The sequence below is a fragment of the Elaeis guineensis genome, chromosome 1, assembly GCF_000442705.2.
Source record: "Elaeis guineensis isolate ETL-2024a chromosome 1, EG11, whole genome shotgun sequence".
Taxonomy (NCBI): Eukaryota; Viridiplantae; Streptophyta; class Magnoliopsida; order Arecales; family Arecaceae; genus Elaeis; species Elaeis guineensis.
The window spans coordinates 175,426,806-175,448,272 of NC_025993.2; the positions used below are offsets into that span (position 1 = coordinate 175,426,806).

The 21,467-nt window shown below is 36.8% G+C and overlaps 2 protein-coding genes across 3 annotated transcripts; one reads left to right on the forward strand and one right to left on the reverse strand.

The window, feature by feature from the left end:
* Positions 1–5,091: 5,091 nt before the first annotated feature.
* On the reverse strand, positions 5,092–11,431 carry LOC109505231 (uncharacterized). The gene is made up of 3 exons (XM_019847640.2): positions 11,420–11,431; positions 7,874–8,109; positions 5,092–5,406 (listed from the first exon to the last, which is right to left on the reverse strand). Exons 1-3 carry the CDS (start codon positions 11,429–11,431, stop codon positions 5,316–5,318), a joined length of 339 nt encoding a protein of 112 aa, XP_019703199.2. The 3' UTR covers positions 5,092–5,315.
* Positions 11,432–15,456: 4,025 nt separating this feature from the next.
* LOC105039717 (myb family transcription factor IPN2) lies at positions 15,457–17,862 on the forward strand. 2 transcript variants are annotated; one of them, XM_010915982.4, is made up of 6 exons: positions 15,457–15,811; positions 16,058–16,134; positions 16,271–16,328; positions 16,525–16,591; positions 16,725–16,794; positions 16,906–17,862. In XM_010915982.4, exons 1-6 carry the CDS (start codon positions 15,646–15,648, stop codon positions 17,557–17,559), a joined length of 1,092 nt encoding a protein of 363 aa, XP_010914284.1. In that variant the 5' UTR covers positions 15,457–15,645; the 3' UTR covers positions 17,560–17,862. The 2 variants fall into 2 exon arrangements, with proteins under 2 accessions (XP_010914284.1, XP_010914281.1); XM_010915979.4 differs by having other exon boundaries at positions 15,458–15,811; positions 16,722–16,794.
* The last annotated feature ends 3,605 nt before the right edge of the window (positions 17,863–21,467 follow it).

Sequence of the window (21,467 nt, forward strand, 5' to 3'; positions counted from 1 at the left end):
AAAGTTCCTTCTCCTTCTAGCCATTATGCACCAAAATTCCGTCCATCACTAGTGAGAAATTCTTGAGTTTTTCTTTGATTTTCCGTGGAGAGTCTTTGGATTTTTTCAATTGCAACCTTATTGGAGTTGAGGTAAAGATCTCCTATTCTTCTTCTTCTTTATTTTTCTGAACACCACGAAGCTTTTAACAACCGGATTTAGCCACTGGCCATAGGATTTCTTAGGGGACTAGACTTTTCCTTTTTTATTTATTTATTTTTCTTCGGTTGGATCAGACACCATCGCTGAATATGGCCTTGCTTGGGTCGTCGAGGGCCGGAGCCACTTTGCTAGAGTTGTTGGGGGTTACTATCAGTGAAAAGAAAATGAGAAGAAAGAAAGATAGGAAAGAAAAAGAAAAAAAAAGAAAAAGAAAGAAAAGAAAAAAGAAATAATTTTTTCTCCCTTCTCTCTCTCCTCTCTCTATCTTTCTCTCTCTATTTTTTTTCTTTATAGATTTTTTCTCTACTTTCTCTCTATAATTTTCACTCTCTAGATTCCTTTTCTCTCTTCATGAATTTCTCTCTCTAGGAGTCTTATAGATCAGTGGAGGGTCTAGATATCTAGATAATTAAGATAAATTGATTGACCCTAATAAGGGTCCTAGACTTATGATGTCTGGATATCTTTCCATAATTTTCTCATCCTTATCGCACATGATTTTTATGTTTGACCATAATTATGTAAAGATGCAATTGTTTGCACAAGAAGATGTCAAGCGGAATACTTTGATTTCGAGTTCGTAGATCGAGGAGTTCATTGATTACTATATTTGAGTCAATCACCGACAGAGATAAAAATTCTTGTATACGAATATTTATATGCATGTTTATTTTTGTATTACATGGTTTTGATATCTCATGATCGATTTTGATGGATATACGATTATCGATATGACTATTTTTACTTTTTATATGTTTTTGTTGATGGCTTTTCGGATGGTTTGGGTTGTGATATAGTATTTCTTAGCATAATGAAGCTTTAATAAATTGATAATCAAGAAAGAAATGTTTGAACTAGCCACGTTCAATTGAGAATAGTCTTGTTACAGGCAGAAACGTGACACTGAGAAAAGCCAGCCATAAGCAGAAACATGACAGTGAGAGTAGCCCACCATGAGCACATATATGGTACCAAGAATAGTTCGTCATAGACAGATATATGGTACTGAGAATAGTCCCATCATGGACAGATACATGGTATTTGAATTTGCTACCGCGAGTTGAAGCACGAATATATTCGGTTGCTACCACTGGCTGAAATGTAGTTATTCTGATTTACCACCACAGGTTGAAATATGATTATTCTGGTTTACTACCATTAGGGGTGGCAATTAAGTCGGATTGAATATAAACGGATCAGATCAGATATGGGTCGGATCAAAAAACTCTGAATTCGGATCCGACTTGTTTATTTAAACAGATCAAATTTTAAAATTCGAACCCAACCCACTTAATAAACAGGTTATCCAACTCGATCTGTTTACAATCCGTTTATAAGCCCTTTTAAAAAAATAAAATTTAACCCATTTAATGATCCGTTTATAAAAAAAAAAAATACCTGTTCTATCTTTGACTCTCTGTGGCCGACCGTCTCCGCCTTTGCCCTCAGCGCATCTCCACCTGATCGTCTCTCCGGCCTCCACCCTCGTGCTTTCGGTCAGCTTCAATGATGTCGGAGACTTTGATGGCGGAGCCATCGAGGATGACATCCCTGTGGGCTACGGCTTCCACAGAGATCCATAGCAGGGCTACATCACGACGCCCTCTACCTTCAAGATGTTGGACTCCAACGAGAAGACGTACGGCGAGGAGGAGGAGAATGGCAAGATCTTCTCCGACGGGCCCGTCCTTCCGAAGCCGGAGCACATGCGAGGCAGCGAAAGGAGGGGTTCGCTACTTCGCTTTGTAGGAGTGGCATAGGTGAACGGATCTGGGTGAGGCGGAGGGAGTGGCCAAGTGGGTGAGGCGACGAAGGGAGTGGGAAGGTCATCAGAGGAGAAGGGCGATCGATGGGAGCGAAGATGGTTCTTGAAGTGGACGGCGATAGTGAGGTGAATCTGCTCATTGATGGGGTTGGTGGCGACGAGGTTGAAGACAGTGAGGGCGAAGCTGGATGAGGCGACGGTAGCAGAGAGGAAAGATTTCATGCGGCATCGAGGTTCGGGGTTGGGGGAGAGGGACTAAAGGAACCACTGGGAGAGGGTTTCGAGGGCGGCGAGGTTGTTGAAGTCCATCAGAGCGAGGAAATAAATGTAGGAAAATAAACGCATGAGTGGACGAATTTGGGGAAAATAAACGCACGCACTCCACGTCACAGGCCTGCATGGATCACCGCAGGAATGGACCAAAATCCCACGGGACCACATGCCCAATTAAATAAAAACTTTAAACGAGTTAAACAGGTTGGGCAGGTTGAAAACTTTAAACCAAGACCCGACCAGTTTAATAAATGAGTTAAACAAATCGACCTGTTTAAGATCCAAATCTGTTTAATCCAAATCTAAACCTGCTAATGACGGATCGAACGTGGATCGGATTGACGGATCGGATCATATTTTGCCACCCTGAGCTATCTAGGCTAAAAAATGCTGTTATTATGGACTACTACCATGGGCTGAAACGTAGTGTATAATTTGCCAGTCATGGGCTAAAACGTGACCATTATTAATCCAAAATTCTAAAGACAATTATTGGTTGATCCAAATCAAACTAATGAGATATAGATGATAAGATATAGAACCATAATTAAGTAAAAGAGGCTTTATTTAATTATATATGTACAATATATCACTTTTAAAAGATAGATATTCGATGGTATATGATGTATTTTTTTTTGTATATATCGATATTGAGTTATATTGGATACTTGACATGAGACTTTATAGTTTATGTTTTCTTTTGATGCTGTTCATATATTATTTTCAATCATATTATTATCTTGGTATGAATAAGTGGGGATTCCTATCGGACTGTACTTTTTTTTTTTTCTTTTTCAGAATTATAGGATGTTTGTATCTGAATAAAGTTGGAATCACAATTTGAAAGGATCGATTAAATAGAGTACCATCAATATCAATTGGAAGATTGAATTTTGTAAACCATATAAGGTTTGTCATTTGTTAAGATAAAATATTTGTTATGAATTTAGATCCATCGTATTCATGAAATTTTGAAATTATAACGAATTTTAAGATCTTGCATTAAGAAGTGTGTGGCTATTTATATCCGATCGAGATGTTGGGTTTGGGATGCAACATTAAATAAGCATAATACAAAGTTGTTCGATCAGCATAAAAAGAAATAATAGTTTCTTTTGGATAAAAAAGAAACTCCCTTTGCTGTTATTGCAAGAATGTCCTCGTGGTCTATTTTAACGATATTAACAGCTAATATTAACTTTTGGCAAATGCCATAATCAGAAAGGACAAATTGAGAAATGAATATATCAGAGGGGACTATAAGAGTTGCACAAATTAAGATAAATTAATGAAAAATTAATTGAGATAGTATGAATATATACAATGAAGAAGATTTGATAAGGTTCCAAGAGGGATTTTAATTTGTGTTGAAACTTATAAAAAAAAAGAATGGAAGATTTGAAATAACAAAAATAGAGGTTACAAAGAATATAGAGAGATTTGAAATAATCTTAGAGATAGTCCTAAATAGATCTCAAATAGTTGGAAAAGGATGGAAGGATGGATGCAAGGTTTTTAAATATCAATATCTAGTGGACGCATGATATCGAGATGGATTGGTGTATCAGTTTATATCAGCCTAGATAGATTTGAGAGTTTTTTTTTGACTGATCAAATCAAATTTTTAAATTAATAAGTTGGACCCTAACTATAGTTACTTCAACGTTTTCTCTTTTTGTTTCCACTGCCACCACTATACCACCACCTCTCTTCCTTGTATTCTCATTCTATGACATCTCCACATGAATCCACCTTTCAAAAAATATCCATTGATATTTTAATATTTTACCAACTAAACATCGGCTTATATTGACTGATAAGGTCAACATTTTGCTTGCATGGAATCGATTGGCAACGGATATTAATACAAATCAAGATCTTGGCCTAGATGAAAACCTTGAATGGATATGTTTATGGTTACTAAAAGAAATTAAGCTCTCTTTCTTGATAAAGTAATCCGCAATGTAGTACAAGTTTCATGCATTTCTTTCAAAAGATTATTATTGAAAAAAATAAATGGGGATGTGAATAATAAGTCAACAGAAACCTGCTGGAACCTTCAACTTACAAAAATGCCAGTAAATCCTCATGAGATTAGTTGCAAGCTTCGAGATAATTTCCCTGTGGTTTCAGAATATCTTTTGCATGTTTTAGAAAATACAATCTTCTTTTTTTTTCTTCTACCGATTCCTTCTCATTCTTTTCTGTAACACGTGTTTTCTTCTTCCGTTTCCTCATTCTTTTATGTAACAGAAGACGGCTGTAGCACCTGTGACTAGCTTTCATGGTAAACAGGAGTATTGCTGTTGTATAAGAATGATTAATGTAGTAATTTTCTTCGTGAATTGGCATGACATCTATAATTTTTGACCAGTACTACAGTAGCCATACATTTGGTGGGTGGGCATTGGACCATTTAACCAACTTATTTGGATAGACAATGTTTTAAAGGATAATCTCTTGGATAAGTTTGCTTGGTAACATAGATGTGAACTTGGACAAAATTCAAGAATCCATTACTAAAGAAGCCGACCGTATATCTCTCTTAACAATTTGCTTGGTCACCTGGGTCTAGGTGTGTGGACCTATTCACAATCAACCATACGCTCAGCAGGATGCTAACAACCTAATGCAATTTAACTTCCACACAGAAGACTCATGAGAGAAGCTAAATTTTAAGATTTATGCTGCTAAAATTTAGATTGATGGAGAGTCTAGCAGTGAATTATATCAAAATATCTTTTATCTTATTCATCTTCACCTGATCACTATCTTAAAATTAACTCCAAATTGACAACAGTCTGGAATACATCATCCTCCCCACAGATTTCATGATCAAACACCACAAAGCATGAGAAGGTTTGATTGCAATTCAATGCCAATGTCATCTCAAAGTACAAAGTGACATGAAGGTTTCACTACACCAGCTGAGACAAAAAGGGGTAATTATGTTGAGAATTGATCCTTGCGATCAGCAATCTCGAACGAAAACCTAATATAGACCTTCAATGTTTGAATGGGAGGATTCATGTCTTTTTTTCTTTTTTTTTTGAAAAAAAAGTAAAGGATGGTGCAATCATTTATTGCGCTTCACAGCACACTTTCCTTGAACCTTCTTTGGTGGACCCTTTCCATGATGCTTCAACATTTCAAGTTTAGCCAACCACCTGTCATTGGAGGGGGAGGAAAAAAAGCCCAAGTCATATCTAAAGCAAATGATGTTAACTAAATTCCTTCGGAATGCAATTTCAATTGCATTAAACACTTTGGAGGCATTTGGTGACTCAAATGGGGTCACTATACTGATCTTAGATCGTTGGTGATCCTTGTCCCAACATAATATGATTCCTGGTGACCTAAGATCACTGCATTTGATATGCTATGTTCCAATGGTTAAAGATCTCTAGGTATCTATGATCAACCTATTTGATATGCCATGAAAATTTAAGATAACCAACCATGCATCATCAAAACCACCCTTGATACCCATTTTCTGTGATGGACCCAGGGGCATTTTTACCCCCAAATTCCAGCTCAACATCACTGCCCTCAGGTGATTTTGGGGGGGGGGGGGGGGGGGGGCGGAGGGAGGGGCCAAGGGGGCGCCTGGGGTTTAGGATCACTAGAGTGTAATCAAATACGATGATCTTCTCACCTCCATCCATATCACTGTTGATCTTGGGGTCAACACCCCTTACCAAATGCCACCTTCAGGATGATAGTGCTTTTAGGAAATTGTATCCAATGACAAGTTCTCTGAATTTTCTGAGAAACAAACATTTTAGGAAAAAAGAACCAAATGAAATACTTAGAAAGTCTGCCACATAACAAATCAGATTTTATTATACAATCAGAGAAGCCCAAGGGTTTTATTCATATTTCATTACATTGGTTCATCTTCCTACTACAGTTTAGTTGTTATCTTATCAACATGCTTATCAGCCCTCCTTGACAAAAGTACCCAGCCAGCATACCAAAGTTTTTTTTTCTTTTTCAAATTATGACAGGGAGATACTGATCATTTCTTTAAAAATGATGCAAAAATAACCCATTGACACTTGGGTCAGCCATTCTCTAGATTCTAATCTACAACCCCCATATGAAGGAGGGGTGCCACTCCAGGGTTATAGCCCAGCATACAGGCAGCATGACAAAGTTACAAGCTCATTAGTCACATAAATTTCAACAATCACATATAGAGATAGTAAGGTTTTCCTTAGTAATGTGCTTTAAATAAGCATAAAGAGTGGTCAGGATATTCTTATGGACAGTCTGATATGAACCTAACCAACGGCCAACATAACAAGCATGTAACTATATACCATGTTGCTTAATTTACTCAGGAACTTGCAAGTTTTCCATTGCAAATGCTATGGAGTACAACTTGATATTTTGGCGAAAAAAGGATGTGTGAGTTCACTGAAATTTCAGTGCATGGTCAAAATGTCCCAAAATTTAAATTATAAATGTACTAGCTTTTTTTCTTTCACAACATCAATTTGTTTCATGTGAACTACGAATATTTTTTAAGCCTATGTGATTTTGAACAATGAGATGAAGCTAGATGGATAAATGGATTGTGAACAAGTAGAAATGCAATTGTTTAAGCTCATTCAAGGTCAAGAGGTATTGAATAATTTCTGTTCAGAAGCAGCTATCGCTGTCTAATCTTCTCAAGTAAATGTCAGCCCTTAAACTATATGGTTATGGCCAACTTGATCTTATCAAGTAAATCTCAACACCTAAGACTCGATCACCTACCACATGGATGCCAACTAAATATGGGTTCCACTCACAATCGATTTTGTTTTTGTTAACTTAATCTTAGAATCTGAACTAAATCTCCAGCCACTACGCGTCCAAAATCTCCTGTCCTGCTCCCATTTAAGAGCTATGCGCAACCCCATATTAAGACACAATCACAGCTATATAATACCAGATAAAATCACAACTATATACGTGTCTCATCGTAAGTTTCTAAAATCTGAAACTCTCAAGGACTTCTCCCAATTTTTTACAGAGTTGTAATTATGTTCTCTTCATGAATTAATCTAAATTTTCACTTTACCATCTAGAAAAGAAAGCATAAAATTGAGACTCGAAACTCCATAAGCTTTAATAACAACCATCCTTCATGGATGATGTGATCATGTTCTTTCAAGAATTTTCAGCACTGGCTCATGATGGGATTTCCAAAGAGATCAGTCTTAAAGATAGTCTAGCAAAGCAAGTTGTTAATCGTCTATCCTTTTCCCTTGAACTCTTTTGACACGATTCTTTAAACAAGGGTGTTCGTTTCAAAACGTCCCCACAGAGACATAAAATCGAACAAATAGCAAGCATAAACAGAAAAGAAAGCAAATCACCGATTTGAATTGGGATACAACTTAACAAACAAAAAATCATCACAACTTCCTAAATAATCATCCAACTACTTCCAGACCAATGGATTCTTCTATTTTCCCTAATCTAGCAGTCGACGGCCGCTTCCAAATGGGCCTACTTCTGGAATTCTCATATGGGCATAAAAGCAAACATATGGCGGGCAGAAACAAACATGAGGATAGACAATAACAACAAATGATGGAGGGGGAGAGAGAGAGAGATAGAAAGAGAGGCGTAAAAGAAGCGTACTCCTCTTCGCGGGCGAGGACGCAGGGGTCGTCGTTCTTGATGTCGTAGGGGTACCACTGGGCGACCTTGTCGCCGATGAGCTTCTTGCGGAGGATCTTGTGGGGCGAGCACTTGCCCATCGGGTTGAGGATGTGGCCGAATATCCGCGCCCGCGTCTCCGTCACCCCCTCCACCGCCACCGCGCCTCCATCCTCCTCCTCCACCCCCCTCTCCTCAAATCCTAAAATCCCCTCGCACTAAAGGGGCGTTCATGGGCCAGAAACGATACCAAGGTTTAAAACAGTCACACTTATATACTATTTTAAAAACTCTAAATCTAAGTTAAGAAAAATCTAAGAATATAGCAAAGACGAACGTTTTATTATTCTCTATGCTTCTATATACTTCGTACACCTGTTTTAATATATAAACCGACTTATTATGCTCTACATCTTATGTTCCAAGATAATTTAATGATGATATTATCATCATACTTGAGTCGCCGAATTAAAATACTGTACATCTTCTTTATAAGACTATAATCTTCATCCTTTACCAATAGTTTTTTTTATTTGGTTATCAATGAGAAAGGTCATATTATTCGCAAAGGTAAATGTAGGGGTCTAACTGGAGCGCGGCCATGTCTTAAACCCACGTGAGGCTTCTTATGTGAACACAGGAAATCTTTGGGCTTGGTGGGCTGAGGCTTAGTCAAGCCCAGACATTTATTCTGCCTTGATTTGTTGTGTTAGCCTATTCCCAGACCAATTAGCTAGTTGAAATCCTGCTAACAGTTTTATGGTGAGGTGAGAGGCTTGGTGAAGTCTGGATTAGCCCACACAGGTTGGTCTGAATTGGTGAATCTGGCAGGAGGTTTGGATCAGTATGATGACGGCTCCGAGATTCAAATATTTCTTTTCCCTATGCATTTCAAAAGGTTAGCATTAGCAAAGCAACCTTTGTATTGGGGTTGCAAAATATCTGGTGGTAGCAGGCATGCATGAACCCAGCCTAAGCTAGTTTCCTAGTTGAGTCTGGATTTTGGACCCGGACTTAACCTATTGGATAATCAAATCCAATTGGGTTCAAGACCAAGTTGGGTCAAGTTTGCGGTTGAGCCAATCATCTGACAATTTCTTTATAGCTAAAGATATATTACTTGATAATCAAATAGAAAATTATTAAAACTTGTAAATAAACTACAAAATCAAGTAAAACATGAGATTTTTATTAAAAGAATGATTCATGCGAACTACATTTTTTCATAAAATACATACACTTTAACGTTATAAATAAAAAATCATTCAAAACAAACAATGAATATTTAAATATAGCTAAGTAAAAACAGGTGAGAGGAGAAGGGTTTGTTGAGATGAATAGAGAGTGATAAGTTCAACTGAGGATTCATTCGATGAATGAGGAAACATAGACAGGGAGAAGAGGAAGGAATTTTTTATGATTCAGATGTTTGGGTTGAGCTGCATCAGGTCGAGTGATCGAGCTCAACTTTTGTTGATGCAATTTTGACTTAGATCATATACAACGCAATTTAGACTTGGACCGTATACAAGCTTGGGCAGGATGGTTCGAAAAATACATAACCCAAACCCAACCCAATTTTTGACCATGACCCAACCCATGGGTCTCAAATATAGAACGGGTCTAATTAATCAAATTGAGATTAGGTCAAGTCATGGATCAACCTGGCCAATTTGCAACTCAACTTATTGACATCAACTTATTAATAGACTATTAATAATGCACATACAAATACATATAGCTGCTAAAGATTTTGGGCATAGGGCAATTAAACAATATTATATTTGAAAATAAGGGTTATTGTGAGCAAAGGGTCATGGATTAACAAACTAATGAAGCAAGATATTTAAGGATTAAAACTTGGGTAAGGTGGTGGTGAGGGCCAAATTTGGATATGGGTGGAGAAATCTAATTAAAGGGTACATGGAAATTGAAAAGTTTAGAAATATCCTCAATTTATAAAATGTTAGGAAGTTAGCATCTATAAGTTAATTTGGCTCTATTCATATAATCACTAATTTCAGGGTGCTACAGTGTGGATTAGTGTCCACTACTGGTTTTTGTTTTTTGCTAAATGGAAATGAATTTTCACAAAATCCCCTAAGCTTATTCTCATATTTTCATAAATGTGCTTCTGATCTCCCTGTCTGTGTGTATATCATGTATATGTGTGTACTAGAATATTTCAACACATGCAAAATGCATGTGTTTTTTCCTAAAATTTTAATCAAAATAAAATTTATAAAGTAAATATCAAGTAAATGCTAAAAGAACTACTAGAATCTTTGATTTTGTGGTTACAGTATATGTAAAGCAGGGGAGAGGGAGGAAAAACTACATGATATGAGAAAAACTATGAGGGGAAAACTTGGACACGTACAATTAGATACACCTCACGCACAGAACAACACGGAAGTTTGCAAGCAGTGCAATTGTGTTTGTGCGCGCGCGCATATATACTCTCATGCATGCATGCATGTATATATGAAGGAATGAATGCAAAAATGCTTTTATGCAAGTAGTAGCTAGATTAATATTGATATGGTATTAGCAGCTTAATTATGTCCCGTAGTCAAAATATGTTGTCCGAAATCCAAAGTAATAATCCATACATTCATGTGGTCAATATCTAAACTGCCGAGACACACAGAACTTGTTACCAATGCATGAAATGATGTCAATAATTGATCATAGAAGATTTGTTCTTTAGATTTATTGCTAGAATTATCCAAGGCAAGTAACTGAAACGTACATCGCATGGATCATTACTTGCCTTAAAGTCACCTACCATGAATTTTAGTACATCTACTATACATAGGATGCAACTAAGTTACACTAGAGAAAGTTAAAATTATCCCTAATACATATAAATGTGTTTGTTAGTTTTCTAATCAATTTGTCAACTTATTGCATGTGTTCGCAACAATCTTAGTGGTACAAGAAGTTAGATCTTGCTTTTTAATTCGGGTCAACCTTCGTACACAATAACTTCATCAGATTTGAATCTACTTGTTTCCTTTATTATATGTTATTGGTTCATGCATATCATTAGAGACCACTGCAATGGATTATGATAATTGAGAGGAACTAAGAGGCCGTGAAAGAGATTTAAACCATCCCAAACTCTACCAAAAGTATCTTGGACTACACTAGAGGTTTAAAGTAGGGCTACTACCATGTAACAGGAAACACAACTCTTCGTTTAAAGAATGTGCAATTAGCTTGGACTGGTTCACATGACTTTGACGTGTCATGCATGCTTTTGTAGTGTTTCTTCAGGTTTGAACCCTCATTATCTTTCTTCCAATTAGAAGTCCCAAGGGTCCCCCAAACCTTAGTTTGGTGCCGTACCCAATTCAAACGGAAAAAGCATATAAAGAGGAAAAAAGGGAACATGTTTAACGCTTCATGAATTCTTTTACCATTCTAGTGCTTTAGAAAAGCTTCATGATAATCTTTAACAATTCTTATACTAAAAATCCCATTATGGTGAAGAGATCATTGACCAGATATTATGATTGTTCACACCTCACTCTCCATGTAACTGAATGCTATGATGGACCACACACACAGAGAGAGACATTCTTTTAGATTTTTTAATAGATTAAGAACAATGTATGGTACACTTGGGAGTGGTTAAGGTGACAGGTATACAATTATCTTCTTGTATCCAAAACCAATAAAGATCATAAGTTTGGGAGTGGTTAAGGTGACAGGTATACAATTATCTTCTTGTATCCAAAACCAATAAAGATCATAAGTTTGAGTGACATCATACAGTCTTTATGATTTGTGTCTTAGCTAATAAGCTCAGTTTTTGGTTTAAATCATAAACTCGAAACCAATTGATCCAAGTTGGGCTAGGTTCGGTTGACTCACTTGCATTTTTTTATCCCTGACCATATTTTTGAGTATTGAGTATAGCAGGATAACGATGATGCAAAACTAGCCAGACAAAGCATGCAAGAACAAGAATTGGAAAGGTAATGTGAAAGTGAAAAAGGAGAAATGGTAACTACTAAAGTGAAAATGTAGAAAAAGCTACTGTGGTTCTGAAACTGAAATGGGATAACTCTGGATCTCTTCCTGGCCATGCAAAGGCAAGCCCAAAGAGCTTTAGTAAATTTTGGCCATATGCCAGTGCGTATATTTGAACAAAGCAATTATGAGGAAGCAAAACAAATTAAAAGTGTTCACTACTTATGGAAAAGAACTTCTAATTGCTTCGTGGCTATGCTACAGCCATTTCATGATCACTGAGTAAATTAAGTTAATAATAATAAATTTATTTTCAAAAATTTAATCATTTGCCAAATATTTAATTTGGAGAATCACATAGAGTATGAAAAAAATACATAAGTAAGAGAAAAGGATGTATTTAGTCAGATAACATTTTGACTAGTATATAGGTTGAAGTTCCTTAGCTAAAGCCAAGCACACCACCATGGCCATTTCATCTGGTAAAGTAGCAGTATATGCAGGATTTGCTTCTGATATTATTTTTCGAGTGTATGTTTTTTATATGTATTAGCTGTACAGATGTCCTCTTTGCCTAGCTCTAGGGTTACCTATAAAGCTACGGCGCCTGCATGAAGCTTGCCCAAAAAGAATAGCTCCAATATATTATACAAGGAATCATTCTAAAGAGCATCTCTGAATGCGTGCTTAAAATCTAAGCTAACATTGCTAGTGGATATTATTTGAAGTTTAATGAACTAAAAGTTAAAAACCAACTTTGCCAAGTATATTTAAATGAGACAGCTCCTTTGCACGTGGATTTTATAAGGAATCTTTTTCAGCTAATGAGACCGAAATTTCCTAGTAGAATATGCTGACAGGAACCACTATGGACTAAGTACAATGTTAAGCCGTAAGTGTAGAGAGAGAGAGAGAAGCTTGCCATTGACACCTGCTTATTCTGAAACACTGGCTTGGTCCTTGCAGGGGTGCAATCTAGGCTAGGTTGTTCCTTAATTCGAGTCTAAATTGGATAAGTATGTACCTAGTGATCTACTCGGTTGAGAACTTAAGAAGAGGCCTGAGCAGCTTGTCTAATTTGATTTTTTTTTTATGATTGATTTCCTCAATCAAATCATAATTCTAATTTTCGATGTTGTGTCATCCAGTGCAATTCAGCTCACTGAAGCCTAGCCCAGACTGAAATTAGTTAATGAAACAATTTTGGCACTAGAGAACCTAACCAACGAAACCGAATTTTGTTTTGGTTGATAATTTTGTTTTCAGGTCATCGTTTGAGTTGGTTGGCTTCGAGCCAAGGTAGATTTGTGTGTATTGTTGGTCAGGTCCGTTATATACTGGCGCCTCTTGACACAACCAAACTCTCCATATTGAACCAATATTCATGCAATGATAGGGGTTGGAAATGGTGGGTTCCAAAGCGAGTAATGTGAAAAATGAGTGATGATAATATTATTCCTTTAGAATCTTGGCTTTATTGAGGCACTTTCTTAGAATTCTCGATCGAGAAAAGTATACAATGATCAAATGGAAGGATGGTCACGACTATTGTATTCAAGAATGATTGGACTGTGGGAAGTTGGTGCACATACAGTGGAAGCGCTACTAAATTCAAGTCAAATTTAAAGGTTCAAACTTCAGAAACTAATCCAAAAAAAATGTAAAGTAGTTGTTACACTTTATCGTAGTGCATGAAAATTTTGAAATACGAGGGGATTCGAACCGCAAATAATTTTCTTAATTCATTATTAAATGAGTATTTCATGAATAGGCCATGAATAACCTGCTTATTCCGTGAATTACTGAATGTTGAGTAATAGTTGGTATTTGAGTATTGAACATAAGTTAACAAATAATTGCAAACTACTACCGTAAGATACTTGATAATTTTCAAAACTAGTGTGACTTGGAATAAGAGGAGAAAAAGCATGAGAAAAAAAGTAAGAAAACAAAGTAACATATCCGGAAGTCTTCTGAAAATATATATGGTTATACAGACAGCTTAAGTTATGTACTTTAATATTACAAGTTAAAATGGAGAATTACAAGTTGCTGATAAATCGTTTTATCATCAATGTTTTGACAATGCATTTTTTGAAGCATCATCAACCTTCAACACAATGCATGTTACCAGGAAAATTTGAAACAATGACAAAAAATTTAACTATGATGGAGAAGCTAGATTATAGGGAAAAACTAAGAAAAATGTAGCTGTAAATAAAACCTATTTCAATGTTCTAAAGATTTGAGACGAATCTTCATTTAATTGTTAAAGAAGAAAGCATCTATTCCCTTCTGGAAGAGTAAATGGCATGCATCGCTCTTAGAGAGAGAGAGAGAGAGAGAGAGAGGAGAGGAGAGAGAAGCAGAGCTTTATAATGTTCTTACTCATCCTCTCTTCTTTCCTCCTCGGGGCCTACGTTGTCAACTAAATGGGTTTTGACTTATTTATTTTTGTTGTGATTTGGATGATGGAAATGCTTTAGTGACGTATGCATGGGTGAGACAATCTTCCACACTACCAAAGAGAATAGGTCCCCACGCAGCACCCCACCATCAATGGCTCCGCTCCGAAAGACTTTATGGAATGATATTTCCATGCCCAACCACCAACACTGGCGCTCAATGCAACTCTATATATAGTTGTCTAAATATTTTAGTGATTACCAATAAAATCTGTACTCTTGACTGTCCTTTGGTGCAGTATATAAAATTTTGTGGCCTATGGCATCTATAGAATAATATTGATCCCACCTTGAAATGAGAGCTTGATGAAGGACTTTAGAAAACAATCGTACTAGTGATTCATGGGAAGTATATCCAGTATTTTGGTTTCTGGGATAAAGAAATGATATGCATTCTCCATAACTGTCTTTTATCTTAAAAAAGGCACCATGACAATGTGTATAGGCTCATTTCCGCATGTCACAATAATCAGTTTTTTTTTTTTTATAATCATATAGCACAATAATTATTGTTTTCTTTGGAGAGAACACAATAATGAGGAGTTGATGTGGCACAAATTTTGTCTAAAGTTCATGTTTGACCAAAAGCTACTTAAAGTGTAGAACTTAAGTTGCTCAACACTTCTTTTTGGGAAAAAAAATGTCCGATGAGGTGAGAATAGAGAAAACACCAAGATGGATGCCTCAAAATAAGAAGCGTAGAACTTGACTTCATGGTGAAACATAGAGATATTTGTCCAACCTACCATCACCACGGAACCTCCTTTTTTGGTGATATATAAAGAACTAAATAGCGACCTTGTTCCTAACCATTCAGCAAAAGTTACAAACAGGAAGTTTGGTTTATATCATAGCACTGGAGAACAAAAGTGCTGGCTTCCAAAAAAAAAAAAAAAAAAAAGAGGGTAGAGAGAGAGTGAGAGAGGCAGTGATTGATAGGTACACTTGGAATAAGTTCAAAATCGAGGAAGGTAGGGCTGCATACTCGGGCAATATGATTGCATGGGGCTCTCTTATTTTGAAAAAGCTCCAAGTGACTAGAAGAATAATGGGCCTATAAAGACATATATGCTCTCTCTCTCTCATCTTTTGGCAAAGGCCTTCAAGTCGGTGGCTTTTATCGCAGGGTTAGAATAACATCCCATGGCTTTCCAAGAGAGAGAGTGAGAGAGAGAAGAGACGAGAAGAGAGTAAGCTCAGGCCATCTCTCCAGAAAACGCACCCTATTCCTCCATATATGCGACGCTTTTGTTTTTGAATCTCTTCCAATTCTATAGCAGGAGAGAAAGAGAATTAGAGAGAGAAGAAAGAATGTTCCCTTCCAAGAAGCCAACTATGAATTCACATGAAAGGCCGATGTGTGTCCAAGGGGACTCTGGCCTTGTCCTCACCACCGATCCCAAACCCCGCCTTCGCTGGACGGTTGAGCTCCATGATCGCTTTGTTGATGCTGTAACTCAACTCGGAGGACCTGACAGTATGACGTCCTCTCCTCGCTCTCTATCTAACTCTTCCTTCTATTTCTCCTCCTTCTTGCACTCTCTTTAGTTTCTCTTCCGTCTCTCCTCCTCTTCCTCCTCTGCGTCTTATTCCTATTATTCTTCTGAGTTCTCTCTCTCTCTGTGTCCCCCCTTCCTCCCTCCCCCCCCCCGTCTCCTCCCCCACGCCTTCCCTAAATCTAGTAATCATCGATAGATGACAAGTACTGCCTTTGGTTTTGTAGAGGCCACGCCAAAAACAATCATGAGGGTTATGGGTGTCAAGGGTCTAACTCTCTATCACCTTAAGAGCCACCTTCAGGTATATCTATATGTGAAAAAAGTGATATTTCCTTCACCTTACTATATATATTGTTTAGCTGCCTCCTTCTAGGGTTGATCGTTTTTCATATCCCTTTATCCAATCTTGGTTTCTTCCTGCTTGTTTTGTTTTGCAGAAATTCAGGCTCGGGAAACAACCGCACAAAGAATTAAACGATCATTCTGTTAAGGATGGTGAGAGAGATCTGACCACATAAATTCTTTTTTTTTTTTTTTTTTAAAAAAAAAGCACAAGCTAGCGCGGCTGCTTTATAAAACTTCAATCTTATATAAATATGTTTAGGATCTTTGATATCTTCCTTTCTTTGTATTGCGTTTCTTGTTGAACATAAACTTACTGTTTTTAACTATTTCTAACCATATATGGCAGCTTCTGCATTAGAGATGCAAAGAAATGCAGCCTCTTCAACAGGGATTATGAGTCGAACCATGAATGAGTAAGCTATAGCATGTCATTAATTTTTAAGAAAGCCGACTGAAAGAACTTATCTAAAGAAAACATCTATATTTGTCTTCGAGGGATTATTCGGATATTGAGACTGTTCTACGACTTGCAAATTTTTGTAGCAGGAACGTGCATATCACTGAAGCACTTAGGATGCAGATGGAAGTTCAGAGGAGATTACATGAGCAGTTAGAGGTGAAAATAAAATTTAAAAAGCACCCATTATTTTCCATTTACATTTGTTTGATCGTATTAGTACTTACTTTCTGTTAAGTGCTTCATGAATTTTTTTTGGATCATCAATAGGTGCAAAAGCACCTCCAAATGAGGATAGAAGCTCAAGGCAAGTATATGCAAACCATTTTAGAGAAAGCATGTCAAACACTTTCTGGCGAGGGCATGGCCTCGGGAGGTTACAAAGCTCTTGGAAACCAAGGAGTCATGGATATGGCTGCCATGAAAGACATGGGCTCACAAATGAGCTTTCCTTCACTCCAAGATCTACAGTTATATGGTGGAGATCAACTAGACATGCAGCAACAAATGGATAGGCCTCTTGATGGATTCTTTCCAACAACTGAAGGCATCTGTCTAGGCAAGAAGAGGCCCAACCCCTACAGTTCTAATGGAAAGAGCCCATTGATTTGGGTTGATGACCTCCGTCTGCAAGAACTGGGATCAGCTGCAGCATGCATGGGCACACAAGAAGAACCTTCTAAGAGTGACCATCTTCAAATTGCACCATCTATGATGGATAGTGGAATCGACATGGACACGATGACTGAGGTCTATGAGACCAAACCAGTGCTCTCGACTGACAGCATGGTTGAGAAGAAGTATGAGGGATCATCAAAGCTGGAGAGGCCATCTCCACAAAGAGCTACTCTTCCTGTGGAAAGGATTAATCCGATGATAAGAGGTGGTGCTCTACCACAGACTAGAAATATATCCTACGGGTGAGGATTGTTGATTCTGCAAGAAAATTCACTCCTTCATGCTTAAATAATTGACTTGAGTGGGGGATGACTAAGTAAATCTTTAAGTCAAATTGGCATTAGGGTTCATGGTCAAGTATAATTTACGATGCTATGCGAAGTACTTCATGTTAAAAACTTTAAGACATTTATGTTCATCAGTCTTCTGTTGTGTCTTATGGGTGAGGTAGAGTTTGTCCTTGTAAGGAAGTTTGGTTTTGCATGCTTAGATAAGTTACTTGATTGGAGATTATTCAAGTAAATTATATTTGCCGAATGGTTTTAGATCCGTGCCATGAGAAGCATCTGTTTTTTTCCCGTATCATTTATATAAATACTTCTTTTCTCAGGCAGCAAACGAGATATGGAACTTTGGCAAATTAATTAATTGACATGCATGTAATATACTTGTAGCATGAAGATTGTGCGTTTATCATTGACCGTAGAAAACTTAGATACCATGTGAAAGGATTTTTTTTTTTTTTTTCAAAAAAGCGAAATGTTCTTGACTTGTTATGCTATTTATGCCTCTAATTAATCTTCTATTCATTCTGTGAATTGTCCTTGTATGCTAATGGAATGACATGGACCTAAGAAAGTGAGGGTAGAAAACAGAAAAATGATAAGTTTGCCCTCGTACCTAACAAATAATTTACACAAGGGACATCAATATACAAAGAAAGAAAAAAGAAATATTCCTCACTATTGGATAATCCAGAATTTTATTGTTTGGAAGGAAGAATACTTATGACAATGAGAGAGAACTTACGAAAGATATGGTCCCTGGCTCACACCATCTTTGTTTTGCTGTTTCTTTTGGAGAAGCCCGGGAGCCACCTCATGCTTCCAGCTTCTTATTACATGGAGATCTTTCTTAAAGGTAGCAAACAATAATATGAAAAACCAGTTGTCACGGTTTCACGGTTTCCAATGATCTTCGTGCAGAGTGTACTCTCATTTTGGAATTCTAATGTCAGCTCATGTGGGTCTTCAAATGTTTCTTCTCTCTTGTTCTTTACCGAGGTAGTGAGCCTTTTTGGACTTTGCTTTTAGGTTTCTTATTCCAGGTTAGTTACTCCCATCATTGCAGGCATTAACCATTGAAAATATATACCATGCAGACCTACAAGTCCTATACACAACACTCTACGCGTCAAGATATTACAAAAATTTGAAAAACGAAAAAATAAAGCAAGAGGCATAGCCCTCATTGGAAACTCTTCCTTTTGAGCAAGGCAGACAAAGAGTATCTCGTCTTCCTTTATCTCTTTTTCCATAGATCAGCACACCATGTTCCATAAGTATTACAAGAGTACCGTAGCTCTATGACACCTTGGACTAGTTTATATATATGGTCCTCCAAGATCTCTGTAGGTAGAGGCTTTTCTTTTCTTTTCTTTTTTTTTTCTTTTTTTTTGGGTGGGGGGCGGGGGGGGGGGATGGATCTGGAAGTAAAGAGGAAGAGATGGTGCAGTTGCCTTTATTGGTCTCAGGGAAATGTAGGGAGGGTGCAAGTTGGCAAGAGAAAGCTCTCCTATCGAGAGAGAGAGAGAGAGAGAGAGGGATAAAGGCTAAAGGAAGAAACACAACCAGAGAGTGCAGTTCTCGAGGAAGCTTCTCTGAGAGCTTTGGAGGGGAGGCAAGGTGGGGAAGCATTTAATTCAAAAGGTCGGGTGGTCAGAGCGCCATATGAGGAGGGGTTTAAGGCTCCTTTTCCGATGGAAATCATCTGTGGGGAGAACAAAGCACCTCGGATTCTGTGGAGGCACTGTCCCTGGGGAGGGACAGCTTTGGTGTTTGCGAAAAGAGAGAGGCAGAGAGAGGAGGGAGAGTAAAGATAAAAAAAGGGATTCGCGATAAGAAAGTACCATCAGGAAGCGGGGAAGCTTCGCTTCTTTTGCATGGTAGTTGCAGTAGCAGCAGACAGCAGTGGTGTTGGATTCTCTCTCTCTCTCTCTCTCTCTCTCCTCTTCTATCTATCTACCTAACATTTCATTGGGCTCAAGAATGTAGTTTCTGCTCCTCTATACTTGAAAGTTCACACAAAAATGTACAGAGAAGTGATAGTCTGCTAGTTAACATGTGACGTTATGCAAGTTTCAACGTTATAATATGAGTATAGTAGGATAACCACTTCATGGCCTCCAGAGCAAACAGAACAGCATAATAAAGCCTTATCACGATGGTGGTCAAATCGTGAGATGTGAGGCTTACTTAACAAGGTAGCCTTTTGAATTATCATGCACTAGAATTTGACACATGCATGGCAGATGTTGTAGTCTTGTTAGGTTCATTGTGTTATCAATATTTTTTTTTTTATTTAATCCTAGAGTAAATTGTCAAGTCTAATATACATTGATGATCCATTACTTGTTAACTTAAGCTTTTGAAATTAATTAGTTAATTAATATAGAACTAGAGCTTCAATTTGCTGGAGATCACAAGTTCAAATCTCTTCAGCTTAGTTACTTATCTAATTATCTTTTTCACACAAAAAGCTAAGACTTATACATTATGTGTAGTAGATAGGATTGTTTCACTTTATATAATACATGCTCCGTCACTCTCTCCCCACTCCTCTCTCTCTCTCTCTCTCTCTCTCTCTCTCTATATATATATATATATATATATATATATATATATATATATATGTGTGAATGTTTTAATTAAAAAGGGTTTATATTATATTATTCTTTGCCACTTCTTTCTCCTTCATGACACGAGTACATCTTTATTTTTTCTAATCTGCCAATCCATCAATATCCAACTTATTATACCTAAGAAGCATCTATCATTTTATTTGCAATGTTTAGGTTAAAATAGTTATATCATTATTTTAAAACTTGATGACCCAACTAGAAGACAAACCAATGCAAAAAGATTCCCTAAATTCCTTTTTGCATATATCACTAGACCATTCAATCATGAGCTGATTAAACAACTAATTTAGTTGGTAGATGAGTGATCCAAATCAATAACTCAACTAAACTTTCAGGTCGATTGATGATCCAACTCAATTGATCTCCAAAATTATCTCACAGAAGAATTTTCATATATCTCATGTATATGTATAGTTACAAAATTATTATTAAATATTATTTATTATGATTTTTTTTTGCTTGTTTGTTGAATGTTTTAGTTTTTTATTTTTGTATTATTTGCATTCCTATATTATCTAATCATTTTTGACTCATGGTTCAACTTGTCCAAGTCACCAATCAATTAGGATTACTAATAATTTTAATTAGACAAGATTCTGCAATACAAACATTATTAATCATAAATAGCAATGTTGATCTATTAATCTGATCAAGGAGAAAGAACAAATTTCTTCAACCATCTCAACTCGAATCTCTCTATAGAATATTAAAAAAAAAATTAATAAATCTCTTTTTCTTTCATTAATGATGATAAAGACGAGTTACAAGATCTATATTTATACTAATGAAGTCTATTCTTACGTAACCAAGGGTGGGTTGCTCTTTTAGTTAAAAAGACATTATAGTTTTGCCAAATAAGATATGATTAGTAAAAATAATCATAAAAAGCTATAGTCTTATAAGAAATAGACTTCAACTTCCACTTCAATTATCTCATTCTTGGCCTCTTCATATGATTTGTTTCAAATTGATAAATGAGCTCAATTAAATTCTTCTTAGAAAAGAAAAATATTTGCTTTGATCAACCTATGTCAAGGCCAAATAATGGAATTTAGCCTTACTTAGTAGTGTGCTAAACCCTTTAGAGGTGCACCCATATTTTATAGCTCAAAAAATTATCCGATATTAAAAAAAAAGCACTTCAATGTAGGCAAGTTAGAGTCTCTAGAAATTTGATGCCCGATTCAACTTTCCGATGTGGCAGATCTTATGTCGGATCTTATCTTGATCTCTC